General features: G+C 47.7%; 2 protein-coding genes across 5 annotated transcripts in view; one reads left to right on the top strand and one right to left on the bottom strand.

The window, feature by feature from the left end:
* The first annotated feature begins 2479 nt into the window (after positions 1-2479).
* On the top strand, positions 2480-4707 carry LOC107308505 (uncharacterized). Its single transcript, XM_015852453.3, has 2 exons — positions 2480-3820; positions 4133-4707. The coding sequence occupies exons 1-2, from the start codon at positions 2597-2599 to the stop codon at positions 4331-4333; spliced, it is 1425 nt and encodes a 474-aa protein (XP_015707939.2). The 5' UTR covers positions 2480-2596; the 3' UTR covers positions 4334-4707.
* Positions 4470-16359, bottom strand: part of GAB2 (GRB2 associated binding protein 2) — an 82889-nt gene continuing 70999 nt past the window's right edge. The window contains exons 5-10 of one of the 4 annotated variants that reach the window (XM_015852451.2): positions 15785-15879; positions 14912-15194; positions 13806-13896; positions 11929-12031; positions 11209-11334; positions 4470-10888 (exon numbers count right to left, since the gene is read on the bottom strand). In XM_015852451.2, coding sequence (XP_015707937.2) covers positions 10745-10888; positions 11209-11334; positions 11929-12031; positions 13806-13896; positions 14912-15194; positions 15785-15879 — 842 coding nt within the window. In that variant the 3' untranslated portion in view covers positions 4470-10744. Of the gene's footprint in view, positions 10889-11164; positions 11615-11928; positions 12032-13805; positions 13897-14911; positions 15195-15784; positions 15880-16359 lie in introns of those variants that run through there. The other 3 variants (XM_032442275.2, XR_001552827.2, XM_015852452.3) reach the window with 3 other exon arrangements.

Genomic DNA, 16359 nt, shown 5'->3' with positions numbered 1-16359 from the left:
CTGAGCGTTACTAATACACCAAAAAAGCTATTCCCACAGATTCCAGCACTGCTAACATCAAATCCTGTTCAATTCACATTTGATCTACTACTAAAATAGAAGAAGCACATGACATCCTAGATAATGCCTAATAATTCTAATTCTTGAGACTGCATTTATTACAATGGAAAATCACCCATCTTGTCTTACATTGCTGTTGTTGTTATTTGCAATACAACAAACGACAAAACAATACCAGTAAGAAGCAATCCCAGTCATTGTAAGGGCTGGATGCTATTTTCTGCCTTGAGATGAGGCCGAATACGTCGTGCTGGAACACACGTGGGGCCAGTCCCAGTCCCTGTGGAAACACGAGCATATCCAGGACCGCAAGTTATCAGTGGTCAGTTTGAGGCAAAGGGGCAATTGCCTGCCAGCCTGGGCATGTTCGAATAATGTTACTGGCTCGATACTAGTTCCTGCCTTCAGATGAGGCCGAACATATGGTACTGGAACCCACATAGGGCCAGAACTAACAAGTCCCATTTAGTTTCAAAAAGCACCATTTGGGCAAGCGATAGGACTGCAAATGCAAATCATAGCCCTCCTCTGCAAACAAGGATTCCAAGGCTTTTCCCTCAGCTGAAAACTCTCCCCCGAGCTATTAGAGCTCGAATTCCCCAGCTCTGGGGTGAGGCTCAACGAAGTGTAGTTCCCTGGGTTTTCCTTTCTCCCTTTCTTAAAAATAGGAGCAATATTTCCCTTTTTCCAGTCTCCACGACTTCACCAGAAAGCCAGTATTTTTCAGATGTGGTGGAGAGCAGCTCAGCACCCACATCAGCCATCTCTCTCAGAAGCCTAGGATGGAGATCATCTGGTCCCATGGACTTATATACATTCAATTGCATGAGGAGGACTCAGACTTGCTCCACCCTTACACTGGGACAGAAACCACTGTCTGTACCCTCACCTAGAGGCTCAGGGTCATGGTAGACATGGGAAGCATGAACACCTGTGAATGCTGAGGCAAAGCACTCATTGAGTACCCCAGCATTTTCTGTGTCTGAGAAAGCCAGCTCCCCATTTCCTTTCATCAGAGGGAGAACACTCTCCTTGGCCTATCTCCTCCTGCCCATGTACCTGTGGAACCCCTTCTTGTTATCTTTCACATCTCTCGCTCCAAATGAGATGATATATATTATATTATAGACTGGATCGATGGGCCCTAGACTCAATCAGTGGGCCAAGGTTAAAGACATGAGTTTCAACAGGACCAAGTGTCAGGTCCTGCATTTTGGTCACAACCACCGCAGGCAACCCTACAGGCTTGGGGAGGTGTGTCTGGAAAGCTGCCTGATGGAAAGGGACCTTGGTGTGCTGATGGACAGTGGGACGAATATGAGCGAGCAGTGTGCCCAGGCGACCAAGGGGGCCAATGGCACCTTGGTTTGTATCAGGAAAGGTGTGGTGAGCAGGACTAGGGAAGTCATCCTGCCCCTGTACTCGGCACTGGTGAGGCCTCACCTCGAGTACAGTGTTCAGGTTTGGGCACCTCAGCACAGGAAAGACATGGAGGTACTGGAGCAGGTTCAGAGAAGGGCAATGAGGCTGATGAAGGGCTTGGAGAATCAGCCCTACGAGGAGAGGCTGAGGGAGCTGGGGCTGTTTAGTCTCGGGTAAAGGAGGCTGAGGGGAGACCTTATTGCCCTCTTCCAGTACCTGAAAGGTTCTTACAGTGAGAGTGGGGCAGGTCTCTTCTCACTAGTGACAAGAGACAGGACGAAAGGAAATGGCCTCAAGTTGCACCAGGGCAAGTTTAGGTTGGATGTTACGAATCACTTCTTTATAGAAAAGGTAATTAAGTACTGGAATAGGCTCCCCAGGGAGGTGGTTGAATTGCCATCCCTGGATGTGTTTAAGAGCCATTTGGATGTGGTGCTCAGGGATATGATTTAGCAGAGGGTTGTTAGAGTTAGGGTACTGTGGTTAGGCTGCATTGGACTTGATCTTTGAGGTCTTTTCAACCTGAGTAATTCTATGAAATGCAGACAACAATCCCATTTGTATTTTTTTCTAGACGGACATCAGAGCATGCTTCTTTTATTTAATTCTGCAAGGCTGGAGGTGCTGCCGATGGGAAATCAAAATGGATCTGGAGCTGGAGTTAGAAAAAAGCACAGTGCATCCAGCTGTTATTCAGGGTCTTTCATGAAACTGGCATCCAAGGAGGCTTCCAAAACCTTCCCGTCTGCTGCTGTGTTGGCTTCCTGCTTTGTGGGAGTGGCACATGGAGGAATTCCCTGAGCCTCGACCCTCTGCCTTGACGAGATCCAAGTCTAACAAATTGTCACAGGTTACCTAGATTTACCTGTGCCCGTGACAGGGGCAGCCACCATGGAATCCACCAGGGCACGCTGGCAGTCCTATGGGCGGTGCAGGGGAAAGGCATTGTGACATCACAGAGCAGGGCGTGCCATCAGACTTAGTCATGTCACGCTGGCAGCCTCCCCCAGCTCAGACTCGTGGAGCAGCCGCTCCGTCCTGGTGGTCACAGCTGGAGCTCTGCTCTGGGTGACAGCCATTTGTGCGTTGAGATTGTTCTTTGCGAGAGATCAGGATGAATCTCAGCCTGGCTCTCCTGCTGGCCATGGCTCTGACCATGTCTCCATTTGTGGGACATGGCTCTGACTATGCCAGCTATCTCAGCTGGGTCTGGAATCGGGACCCAAAAGAGAATGTTCCTGAGGAGCAGCATCCGGTGGAGACCAAGACCCTGACCTCCACTTGGCCCTGCTGGTTTGGCCTGACCTCCTGCCCTGTCAGGACGGAGGACAGGCAGAAAACCCAGGTACATCCTCAGGAACAGCATCCAGTGGAGAACAAGATCCTGACCTCCACTTGGTTGTGCTGGTTTGGCCTGACCTCCTGCCCTGTCAGGGTTGAGGACAGGAAGACAAACCAGGTACTTCCCCACAAACAGCATCCAGTGGAGAACAAGATCCTGACCTCCACTTGGCCATGTTGGTTTGGCCTGACCTCCTGCCCTGTCAGGGTTGAGGACAGGAAGAAAAATCAGGTCTTTCCTCAGAAGCACCATACGGAGGAGACCAAGAGCCAGACCTCCAGCTGGCCCTGTTGGTTTGGCCTGACTTGCACCAAGGGAAATGAGGGCAGGAAGACAAATCAGGTCATTGCTGAGAAGCAGCGTCTGGTGGACACCAAGAAAAGGCTCTCCACATGGTCCTGCTGGTTTGGCCTAACCTCCTGCCCCGTAGCAACTGAGAGCAGGAAGACAAACCAGGCCCGTCCTGAGGAGCAGCAGATGAAGACCAAGAGCCAGACCTCCACCCAGCCCTGCTGGTTTGGCCTGATTTCCTGCCCCATCAAGATGGAAGACCAACAGAACAACCAGGTCGTTACCAAGGAACAGCATCCAGCGCAGGCCAAGATCCTCACCTCCTTCTGGCTCTGCTGGCTTGGCCTGGACGTCTGCCCCAAAATCACAAAGGGTGGCAATAAGAACCAGGTCCTTCCCAGCGAGCAGGATCCAGTGAAGACCAAGATCCTGACCTCGTACTGGCCCTGCTGGCTTGGTCCTTCCCAGTGCCCAGTGGTCTGGTTCAGAGGCAGCAAGGCCTACATTCCACAGGGCCCAAAGCAGCAGTCCCTGAACACCAAGCAGAAGGCCTACAGCTTGCCTGGCATCCTGGGACACCTTTGGGACTATTTTGTGCTAGGAGGGAGAACCTGGCTCATTACAGATGCCTTGATAACTGTCTGCCTTGTCGAGCTCCTGAAGAATGCCTTTTTCCTTTGGAGAAGATTAAGAACTGGGGAACAGGTAAGCAGCCGAGTTGCGTTGTGTAAGGAGAGTACAGTGGCTGTGAAGCAAGGAACCATAAAGACCATAAATATGAAGACAGCCAAGGAAAGCAGACCCCCAGATATCCGTTAGCTCTCCCCACAGGGCTGTCACACAGTAAGAGACACCCACGTAACACAGGGCCTGCCAGAGGTGGTGTGAGCCCCATGGGCTGCCCCGAGCAGTCCTGAGAGGCTGGAAATGCTCCATGCCAATCAAAGCCCTGCAGTGTGATGCTCTGCCAAACGAGCCTGCATCCCTTTCACTGTGCCCATGTTCTCTCAGTTCCAGGAACCGGGAGATACAGACTCAGATTCCTCGGAAACTGAGTGGGATGAAGTGGACAACATGGATCTTAACGACTTGCTCCATGGGATTGACGCCGAACTTGACAAAATGGTGCGAAATTTAACGATCCTCAGGCAGCGCCACCAGAAACCGTTCAGGTGCCAGCAGAGCATCAATATGATGGATGTCGACGGGGATTGTTAGAGACCCTCCGCAGACTCCTCTTGAAGCTCAACTCATGACCTGAAGAATGTTTAGAAAGATTCCAAGTGCTGCATAATTCAAACTGATCCAGTTTCCTCCTTCCACCCTGCTCTGCAGTCAGCAACGAGAGACATCATTTTATCTTCATTCTTTTATTTTTTTGGTGATTTTTCCCATCATATACAGTACTTAAAAAACGAGATCACCTTCACATCAGTCATGTACCATATTTATTAACAGGGAAAAAAAAAATCCACAAGGAATTATCTAGGTTTCACTCAAGACTGATTTACAGGATAAATAATTGTTTCCTATTACATTAAAAAAAACCAACCAACTAAATGACAACAAACTAAATAAATTAATTAACTTAATTAGCTGTCCAGAGTGATTTGAAAACTTTACAACCATTCCAACAGCAACACCACAAGAAGACATGTACTGTACAGTTTGCCACAGATTACTCTTGCCCTTCCTTCCACAGACTGAAAAGTCCTTTGTTCTCAGAACACTCACAGGCTTTGAAACACACAACATAGCCCTGCTTCTAAGCCAGGGCTTTGACCTGCCTTTGCTGCAGGGTAAGATATGACAAAAAACTATTCTACTTTGGCTGGGTCCATTCCCACCCCGTGATGCTCAAAGTCAGTGGGGACTGCTGACTTCACTAAGAGCTGAGTGGGACATGGCTAACTCTAAAGGTTTGTCCTAGCCCTATGGGATTCATCAACGTCTTTCCCTTGGAGCCCTTCTCTCTGGGATCTTTTCAGCCATAAGGGCTCCCAAATTAAATGTGGTATTTTTGGGGACCATCAGGCATCAAAACACCACAGCTGTGCAAATGGGTTTTTTCCCCCCATTCCTTCACTCATGAGAAAGCCCCAACACTGGTCATCATACATGAAGTTCTCAGTGAACTTGTCTGGCAGATCATGTATGATGCTGGACATGGCAATTACGATGTCAACTAATTGAACCTCACCGTGTTCCTGTGAGGTGGGGAAATAAGTACAGTCTTCACTTTACAGGCTGAAAGTGGGAGTTAGTTTAAATGGACATCCAGGGCCCACCTGAACATAAAATGCGTCGTCACTTGAAAGACGACAGTAAAAGGATGGCCCTTACAGTCAATCGACTGGCCTACAAATGCACTCATTGACAGTGAAAATTAAGAGTCTGCTGATTGCAAGCAAGCCCATCAAGAAGCAATTTTAGCTCAAGAGATGAAGCCACGGGGCCTGGCTCCTGCTCCAGAACATGTGGAAATTTGGGCAGAGTGTGTTAAGCAAGGCTCTTTGTAAGTTGGCTGGTGACACCTTGCTGTGTACTGGCTCTTAGACTTAGAGAAAACACTGAGGCAGGAACCTGATTAACAGCACGTCTCAAGGAGCTGAGAACAAGGATTGGACATAAAGGAGAAGCGGACAGAGGGATGGACTGCTTCAAGGCTATGGAGCAGATAGAAGTGTGTGAACGTAAGTGTGTGAACCCATCTCAGCCTCTGCCTTGTGATTTGATGCTGGACCAGTCTGTCAGACTTGCTTGGCTTTTTGGTAGCCATGCACATCCTTTGGTTCCACACCTGACTGGGGCTAGGATCTGTTTTTTGCCCTTCCCATTGCAGATAGAGCTTCTCTAGAGGCATAGTCCAACCGCACTGCTCTCACACTGACAGTGTTCCTTCAGCACGATGCACAGTGGAGCTATCAGCTTTTACATGGAAAAGCAGTGCCACCAGGTGGGGAAATGTCAGTACAAATACAAATAGGACTTTAAAGAAACACCCACTTCTTCCTTTCCCAGACTAAGGAGATCAGCCAGGACATGTGGAGCTATTTCACACAATTCACAGAATCAGAATCACGGTGCTGGAGGAGCCACTGGGCATCTCTTACCCATCCCTACCCCAGCAGAGACACCCAGCTCCACATCTGAAGCCTTCTGGAGATCCCCATGGAGGAGAGCCAAACCTTCTCTGGGTCCCCTTGTCAGCACTCAGTTTATCTAAACATCTTCCCATCAAAACCCATGCACTGGTTTAACCTTGGCAGCCATTTAAGCACCACACAGCTGCTGATGAATCCCCCAAGTGTGGAGTGCCCTGGGTAATTCCTGAGAGTGGTGGGAGAGGAGTTTTTATGGCTCCGAATGGCTTTTACTGAGAAAAACTCTTCACAACCCACAGATCTCTTCTGATCTGACTTGAGTCACATGCCAAATAAAGTTCTGGAAAGCAAGACTCAAATCCTGCTGGCAAACACCCCTGCCTTCTCTTCTCCCAACTCGTACACAACTCTCTTCAGTGGCTGGTGGCCCTGGCTCCAAACTCATCCCAGTTATCTTCCAGTGAACCCAAGCCTTGGCCACCTTCTGGTGCCAGCTCCAGATGTAGCCCCATCTGCCAGTCAGTCAGCTTTGTCCCAGCGCAATCTGCACACACACACATTTTCTTATATTTGAGACTAGATCTAATCCTGGCATCCACTTAGAGATGGAAACTCTCAAATGTCAAGTAAGAGCAAATCAGTTCAAAGACAACTCATGTATCTCATGAGACAGAGTGGTTGTGAACAGCAGTTGCAAACTCACAAAAAGGAATACACAGTTTTTGGTAACCTCTGCCCCCAAACCCACCAAATCAGTAGTTTTAAATGCTAGAAGAGCTTTCTGACATGGCTCTGATACTTACTAAAACTAAAAACTGAGGTCATGATGTCCTACCGTCAACCCTCCTCCGTGAGCAAACACGTATAAAAGCACATCCCTTGTCATAAATGAGACTGTGCAGCTGAAGAGGAGGCTCAGACGTAAGGACTCAAGTCAGGTCTTTTGCCTGCAATTAAAATGAATCATTAGCAGTATTCTCAGCTTCCTAAAATACCTATTTCTAACAAAAGAGTCTGTCATACTTGAGTATCCAAGTATAGAGTGGATGTGATAAACTCAGTGCCTTCGGGACAAAGTTCTTGGCAGTCCGTGTAATTAAGCCAGCTGCTTTTCAATACAGTTTAAGACTAAATACTACACAAACATTAATCATCAGGGACTGCTGTAATCAGCTCAACAACAGGCGGGGATGGCGATTTCCACTGCAGCAATTGATTACAGAGGGGCTGGTACAGCCACGTCTATATGGATGGAGTCTACCTGTGAACAAATATCATCACTGTGGGATGTGGAGAAAAAGGACTGTTTTCTCCAGTAGTGTTTAGTACTGATTATGCTTTCCTAATCTTAACACCTTGGATTAAACATGGAAGTGAGCACTAGATGCACCAACTGTATCCAACCCTGGTTTGGTTCTCAAACAATGGCACCATGGCTGAGCTCCCCTGTGGGAATACAAGAAAAGCTGTTCAGAGCAGCAGCTGTGGAGCAAGATAAACAGCATGAGAACCAAGGACACCTCTGCAAGGAGAAGAAGGGTCTCACAGCTCTGATTGGATACGTGCCTGCATGGACAGTTGAAAAGTGTTTTGAAGAATGCTTTGTTGACATGTAAAGGTGGTTGGGAAAGTTGTAAGGGCGGACGGGAAAGTTAGAAAATAACAACTTGTGAAGGTATATAAGGGATGTGAGAACTTGTAATAAACGATTTGGATCATTCACATCTGAGTCTGTGCCTCAAACGCTGCACTCCCCATCTCCCAGCCTCACATGAGGTAGAAGACACATTTCTGACCGTGCTCTAAACAACTGGATATATATCTAATGCACTGGGCCAGAAAAGTGAAGAAAAAGATCTGAATGCAAATTACAACTTGATTTTTTCATGCTTTTGGTGCGGCTCAAGCTTTCTTTGGCCTGAAGCTGGCTCAGTTTCACCTCAAGCATAATTGCACTGCGAGAGACCCCAAGCAACATGAAGGGCTATTTCTGAAGTTTCTGCTGCCATCCACCCAGAGAAGGCTGCATTTTAGGAGGCAAACAGCATGATTTTGGCAGGGAAATGCGTTCAGTGTACATCATAATCCCTCCTCCCCAACCTGATCTTCCTTTGTATAGAGCAGGTTGGGGGACAAAATAGGAAAGCCAAGTTCTTTGCCTTTCCACAGGGACTGTGCAGAGCTCACTTCCAGCCAGGTCAATGCACACCAGATCCATGGGACTGGCTTTTCCTTCGTGTTTCAGGCACCCATGGGATGCCAAGGCCAGAAGATCTCTCCACATCCTCTTAATGAGCTCACTGAGCTTCATGGGAGCCTTTACAGTGACTTCAGTGGGCTCTGGACCAGACCCAATGTTTTGTCTCCCCTGAGAAGTGGTGATGAAAGGGGCTATAGAGAGATGAAGCACTGCACTCTGCTCTTCATTTCATTATCTCACCATGCAAGTGTTCAAGTCCACAATGAGAAGCACAAGCCCTGGTCTTCACAAAGCATCTGGCTGTGCTAAATCTTCCCCTTTGGGACTTCTCTCATCTCTCTCCTAGATGATGATTATTATTTTTACCATAAGCATGAGGATATTTGCTCCATTATTCTTGTAAAAGCCCAACACTGCAATGTCTTAAAAGGGTCATCAGAGCTTTTCCCTTAAGATCATCCCATTTCATGGCAGGGCAGAGGAAAACACAAATGTGTGTTGGAAACTGAGGACTTATTTTATGAGGCAGATCCTAGCCTCTAAGGGTCTGGCATCCTGTACCCATGTGAGATGCATCTGGCCCTTTCCAAACTCAGGCCAAGATTAAACAACTGTGTTAACACTTCAGCATCAATACTTAATACAAACGATTGCTTTTCTTGGTGGTGGTTGTGGGAAGTAGAGCCCCTGGTGCTGGGAGGGGTCCATCTTGAAGAAAGAATAACTCAAGCTGTTTAGCAAATGTTATTACCTAATCCTTCTAACGTGCCTTTTGTTTAGCTCTCGATATGCAGTCAGTCTGTTTATCTGTGTCAGCGCTTGCTGTCTGGCAATCAGGCAGCTCCATGGCAATCATTAGTTCTTCCTGTTTTCATGAGATCATGAGTTATTATCTTTGCAATAAGCTGCCTCTTCCTTCTCTACTCTCCATGTGCGGCAGCTGCTTGGGGAACAATCCCAAAGCCTCCATGTGTCAAAGATGCAGGCAGTGGAACAGCAGCTTCCCATCCATTATCAGAGCCTGGGGTTGTTAACATCACAAAGTCCCATCTGTATCAAAGAGGTATCACCAAAGATGAGGAAAAATATTTAGACCAATCCTTTGCTTCCAGCATGAACCAGCTCTATGCTACAATACATTTAACACTGAAATACCCTGTCCTGCTTCTTCTGACCAGTTCCTTTCCAGGCCTAGGGCTTCACCACTGACAAACATTTCAGTTATTCCACTCCTTTCACCCCAGATAAAGCCCACAGAAGCCCCTCACCCAAGTCCAACTTCTGAGGTACAACATCTGCCTTCTCCTGGTCCCTACATCTCCTCTTGCCTCTCACTTATCACTCAACCTCACATCAGCCCAGGTACACAGGCGCCCCACAGCCCTTCTGAATGCCTCATACAGATAGCCAGGGGTAGGACTCATCCTCTCTGGGCTTATTTTTGTGCCACAAAAGGTAGGTTTTGGCCCTAGGGCCAGATTCACAGGCAATTGGCTTCAGAGAGGCTGAAATTCTGCCATCCAAAGCCAGCATCTCCAACCCAATGACTCTGAGAGTCAACCATAAAAGACACTCCATCACACCTGGGTGTTCCTGCATGCATGCAAGTATCTGAGTACGTGCTGGTGTATGTATGTACGGTGGGGCAAGTCCTGGACTGCAAAGCCAGCTCAACAAGGCAGTCTGGAAGCTCTTCGAGCTCGTTACGGTTACAAATCACTACCAGAAACACAGAGGCTGTCCCACAGTGAGAAAAACTATCAGACGTTTTGAACATATCACTATTTACAAGAGATGGGATGATGAAAATAAAGTCAAAGAGGAATGGACTTTGCTCAGGTTTGGGATTGAGTGGATGCTGAGAAGAGGGCAACCATAAGGAGGAGAGAATTGGTGGTGGGAAATGATGTCCTAGAAGAGATGCTGCCAAACCTAAGTGGCACAGTTTATGGGCATGGTATGGAAGAAGGCAGGGAAGGATGATATTAGCATATACAAGGTGGCTTTAATAACTGTAAGCAACAAATGTGTAAGGTGGAACCTGGTATTGCTACGTCAAAGTTCCTGGATGGTGCATTCAGCAGCTAAAGCACAAACCCAGCCAACAAATACAGTTGACCTTTATCACTGGCAAACAGTATCTGCCAAGTCTTCCTCTGCAATTAAGTTCCTTTTGTCTTAAAAGAAAATGATAATAAAGAACCCTTCCCCTCCACACAGACAGCAGTTTTAGAGAAATCCAGTCCAAATGGAGCTGGAAGTCTGGTAGGGCCCCAAGCTGGGAGAACCCCTGGGACATTTGCCTGTTAGGTGTCTGCCCTGCCACTATTGCTTGGTGCTCTTGGTGGCCTCTGAGGACTGCCGCACATCAGTCCACTCCTGCATGGTGCTCTGCAGCGCCTGTGTCTTCTCCTTGTCCACTTGCACATAGTCAACCTTCTCATCTGAGGCAGCTGATGAGGTGGAGGGCTGTGGGGAGGAGAAAGACAGCCACCAGCTGGTTATCCATCAGCAGCCATCGACTCCCATCCTCCCTTACAGTTCATCACCCTCCCTCTGACCTCCTGAACGGTATCGGGTGAAAGATTTTGGTCTCTTCTGCAGCTTTCTTGCATGAGACCACAGTGTGATGGGAGGGTTAAACCAGCACCCAGGTCTCTGCCTTCTCACCAGCTCTGGAGCACGAGTCGCATCTTGCTCATTTTCTTGTAAGATCTCAAGAATTCTTACAGACACACAGAAAAATCTTATCATTGCTTTTAATCAGAAGTTTATCAAATCCCCAGTACCTTTCTGTGTGGCCCTGGTGAGCTTGGCTGGAAGTCCAGGGCAAGATAATCCACACTACCCGAACTCTTTTTAGGCGCTGGGCTGTTGGTGCCACTAGGAACAGGAGAAGCAGAAATGGGGTTTTGCTAATGCAGGGAAGAGACAGGAGAGATAACGAGCATTAAAATGGGAAGAAATAGTGAATCCTCAGTGAACACAGTGCCGGGATCTCTGCTCAACACAACTGTGCTATGCAGTGCACCCATCTCCTCAGCCCCCTCAGTTACGCAGCCTTAAAAATATGCTTCAAGTCAGCAGCTTTGCTAAGAGAGACAAAGCCCCTCCCTGTAAGCAGTGCCACTCCCTGCTGTGCTCTGATAGCCCCTGCCCTCCGCACAAACATTATGTCAGTGGGGGAAAAAAGCCCTGAAAAAAAAAAAAAAAGAACTTAATTAGGAAAATACGCCCTGGATGTTTTTATTCCCTCTTAATTCCTTGTGAAATAAGTAATGTGTGTTCAAGCTCTCATACGGAGTTAAAACCCCAGTAGGATGTATTATACCAGGAACAAAAGCCACTGTTTTGTGCATGTGGGGATTACACAAGGATGCACACGACATCCATCATGATGCTATTGGAATCATTGTGGTGCTTCCATGTCATGAGCCAGGAATGCGTCTGCAGCACTGGGGAACGTACACGTCCTACCAGGACCATGTATCCTACCAGGGGGCCCTTACCATCGCCACGTAGTTCTCTTCACTGTCTCCTGAGTCAGTGCTGGTGATGCTCTGGGAGGAGACAGGTCGACAGTATTGCAAAGAGCCGGCGTTGAAGGTGTGGCTGAAAGGACAAGGTTCAAGACGTTAATGATGGCTGTGGGTACATGGCTGGGGAGAGATGGAAGAGAGCTGCACCTGATCTCTTCCAGTGCTCATGGTGGGTGATGGAGAAGAGCTGATGGTATTGGGGGTCTTCCAATCTGTCCATTCCATGTGTTAACTAAACAGTGGGTTTGATCTTATTGTTTTTTCCCTTCCTAGTACTTTTAAAATAACACCTTGCTTACTGTACCACAGAATTATAGAATCTCAGTATCGTTTGAGTTGGAAAGGACCATTAAAGGCCATCTGGTCCAACTCCCCTGCAACAAACAGGGACACCTATGGCCCCATCAGATGCTCAAAGCTCATCCAGCCTGACCTTGGATGTCTCCAAGGACGGGGCATCCAGTACATCTCTGAGCATATCCATAACTCTCAATCAGCTGCATAAATCAGGATCCATAAACTCTTTCATCTCACAGGAAGCATTTCATTGGGGAGGATGCAGAGACAGCCTCCATGGAGGTCCCCAGCAGGCTTCTCATCTCCAGGCCCTTTTCAGCTCCAGGCTTTGGAACCATACAGGGCCCTATCTGAATTTTCTGATTGAAAAAAATCTGCAAGGCGTCGCCTTGTTTTCAATTGGCCAGATCCAATTATGGAGAATAACATAATGCAATCAGCATCTGGCATTGAAGCCTGTGTCTTAAAGAGCTATTTGTTTCTTTGCTGTAAAGGCAGGTTCATGTGATTAACTGTTAAGGGAAAAATCCATTAGCTTCCACGGGGTCAGGCATCATGTCAGTCAAAGTCTGTGTGCTGTTTCCTGGTGCAGTGATTTCAGCACACAGCGCTCATGCCCTGCAGTCAGTCTCCACACAATCCAATTTATTACAAGAGTCATAACAGCCAAACCTGGCTTCTTCCTTTCATTGGACAAGATCAGACTGCGAATTAGCAGCAGAACTGGAGCTGCATGAATCCTGTTATTTTTGGCTGGCAGACTTTGCTATGAAGTGCTTTGGTTTCATTTTGCAGACTTCCTCCAGGCTAGGCTTTGCTTTCAAGGCAATCAAAACACAACTGAGTCAAACCCTGTGCATCTCACCCTGCATTTTTAGACTAAAGCAGCACTTCTGGGGATGAGCTGGATATGAAATTGGTACTGTGCCCCTACTGCAGTTGAGCTGGGGGTCACTCAGCCACACCACGAGTCATGAAGGACTCCAGGTCTTGTGTCAGAGCCACAGCTCTGTGGCAATGTCAGATCCCCAAATAGGAAATGCTTCCAAGGGATCTTAATTAACTGCTCAGCCACATGCTGGGCTTTCACGTGAAATCCTAATCTAAACCCATTTATCTTCCAGTCACTGGCTCTGATGTGGGGGATGTGGCTCTGGCTCTCCCAGCACTTGGACAGAGCTCACAAGGAATCCAAGAGAGATAGTCCTCTTCTTCAATATCATCTGACCCAGATCCAAAGTTTGGCCATGATGTGACCAAAGAAATCCCCCAGCCCCAAAACAGCTGGTGTGGCAGGAGATATTAGGAAATAATTACTCGATACATTCCCAATTCTAATCCTCTTCCCATAGAGCTCCAACTGATCCCTGATGGATGAAGATGTTGTGCAAGGTGGACTTTCAGCTCAGTACAGCTGCTTGTATATTTTCAATCTGTGACCCAGTTCTGCAGCTACTGTTTCTAAAATCAACAAAGGAAAAATCAAGATGGAAGAGATCACCCATCTTTTGGGGAAATTTGAGTATGCATCATACCCAACCATTACTCACCTTGGTCTGGACCAGGATTTTGTCACTGGAGATTTGAAGGGAAGCTCATCGATGACAGTGTTGTTCCTCAGGTCCAGCGGTGATGGCTTTGCTGGGATAAAAGTGTTTATTCAGATCATAACCAACACGAGAGGGGATAGTCTCCTAAATTTAACTTGTTGCTTCCCATTTTGCACATTAGTCCTCCTTGCTGATGATAAATCAAAGATCTCTTCTGTCATTTATGCTGAGACAGGGAGAAAAGGTCAGTTTCTCCCTCTGACTCACAGCTCAGAGCTGGATGGATGGCTCCAATAAGGGAGTCCTGATGCCTCAGCAGAGCTAGAAAACACCAGCACTGATCAACTTCTGGCTAGAGCACTTGCTCAGATTGATTCAAAAAGGAAATCTACAGAGTAACCTGAAAGCTTTTCTCATCATGGGTAGTTTATTATGTGGAAGAGAAGAATTCTCTGCTGCAAACCCAGCCCTCATCTAGTGTGCTGATTAAGTTAGGTGCTGACATCCTAATGGTGGGAGCCCTCCTGAGCTGTGACCAAAATTCCCTGAATTGGTTGAGCAGGAGACAAGGTGGTGATATGGGTGTAAGAAAAACCCTGAGGGAAAAGCTGCTGGAAACCAATCAGTAGGAAACAGCAGGAGAAATCCGAGTGATCTGAATACAGTCATCGAACCATTAAGGTTAGAAAAGACCTCTAAGACTGTCTAGTCCAACTGTCTGTCTACCACCAATACTGCTCACTAAACCATGTCCCTAAATGACACATCTAAATGTTTCTTGTACACCTCCAGGGACGGTAACTGTACCACCACCCAAAGGTTCTGAGATGGAGTGCAGAAAGAGCTGCCAGCAAAAGGGTTGTGCTTGACATGTGCATCTCCCTTAAAGGCCAGGAAGGGTGTGAGATAGGTATTTTGATCTTCATTGCAACATAGTGCATTCCTCTTGAAAGAGGAATGGAAGGGGGAAGGGGGAGATCTGAGGGTCTGACTGTGCTGCTGGTAGCAACCAAGACCTCACTCAGGACTCTGTTGAGCACGCACAAAAAGACAGATGTAGCCAGAAGGGTTCTGGGAAAGCTTTGCCCACAAACACCCATTCTTACCTTTCCGGTCGGGTTTGAGGTTGCGGTTGACTGGTGGGGGCTGTATCTCACTCAGCCGCCTGTGGCACTGGGCCATGGCCCCTCCTTTATGCATGGGGAGAGTGGCCGAGGACAATCCCACCAGGTCGAAGTGATGTGGCCCAGGGCTCATGGGGATGTAGAGACTCTGGGCGTTGTCGTTGGCTTTCTCAGTGTGGATCAGGGGTGAGGAACCGGGGTTCATGGGGACATAGTTGTCCTCGGAGTCAGCACTGTGGGAGCGGGCCACCACAGCCTTGGCCTGCTGTGGGACAAGCGGTAGCACATTGTGAGCATCAGACACCACTCAGAGACCCTACAAACCCCTTCATTTCATCATCATCATCAAACACACCACATATGAGTGGGACCAGCCTTAACAGCTCAGCACAGAGGGAATGAATAGCCTTTATCCGCCTTGGCCATCAGTTTGCACTGAGGGCCTAACTCCCCCGCTTTTAAGATAATGCAGCATCCCAAATTTAGGGAAAGGCTTTCATCACCCAGACATGCACATCTTATCATGATCACAGTGATCTGCAAAAGCAAACAACCTGGAAAGTTATTTTTCCCTGGGCTTTGACCATGACTAAAACAAAATATGAAAGACTGCTCTAATGCAATTTCCAGTTCAGGAAGTTTTAGAAAGAGCACAATAGAGGCAGCTCTGGCAATGTGTCAAAATGCAGCTCAGCATCATCCCTGGCTTTCAGGAAGAAGCCTAACTCCTGGTCACCGTGGTTTAGGATCATAAAGCCTTCCTTGTGAGGCTCCGCCTGGAAATGTCTCATCTCTTAATCTATAAAGGCCCAAATAGTGCTTATAGAGCAATGATCTACCCAACAGGCAACTCACCAGGTAGGAGTTGTACCCATCATTCATGGACTCCACCGACTGCATGGAGCTGCTGCCCCCGTGCTGGGGGTAGTCGTACGTCTCGCAAGAAGAAGCTGCAAGACAACCACAAATGTACAACACATCCCAGTACAGCTGATAATGAACTTGGTCCTGCAAGGCAATATCTCTCCCTGCTGGTCAAAGCAAGAGACACTGGTGTGATGGTTTGACCTGAAGGCCATCCCAGATCATCTGAATCCCTGATGCACTCTTTCCCATTTATCATGTCCAACACATCACCGTGCTGCCTGCACCTAACCTGGTTCTGTCAAGGCACTGCAAAGTCTCAGGGGTGAAGATGTCAGGAAAGGTAGATCATGGTGACAAAACTGGGTTAAGGGAGAGCTTTTTACAGCTCTGCTGGCAGACATAAGGGCTGGCAGCTTCTGCTGGAGGGAGGGTGGGGTGAAGATGGGGTACTAAGCACTGGAATACTTATTGTCTACATACTGTTGAGTGTGGCCCTGGTCTCAGTCTAAATGTTAGTATTTAGGTAGAAGAAAATGAAAAAGGCATTTCAGAGAACTGTGTGT

This window comes from Coturnix japonica, chromosome 1 (genome assembly GCF_054131305.1).
Source record: "Coturnix japonica strain WE chromosome 1, WE-NBRP24, whole genome shotgun sequence".
NCBI classification, from domain to species: Eukaryota; Metazoa; Chordata; class Aves; order Galliformes; family Phasianidae; genus Coturnix; species Coturnix japonica.
This window is presented reverse-complemented; position numbering and strand designations above follow the sequence as displayed.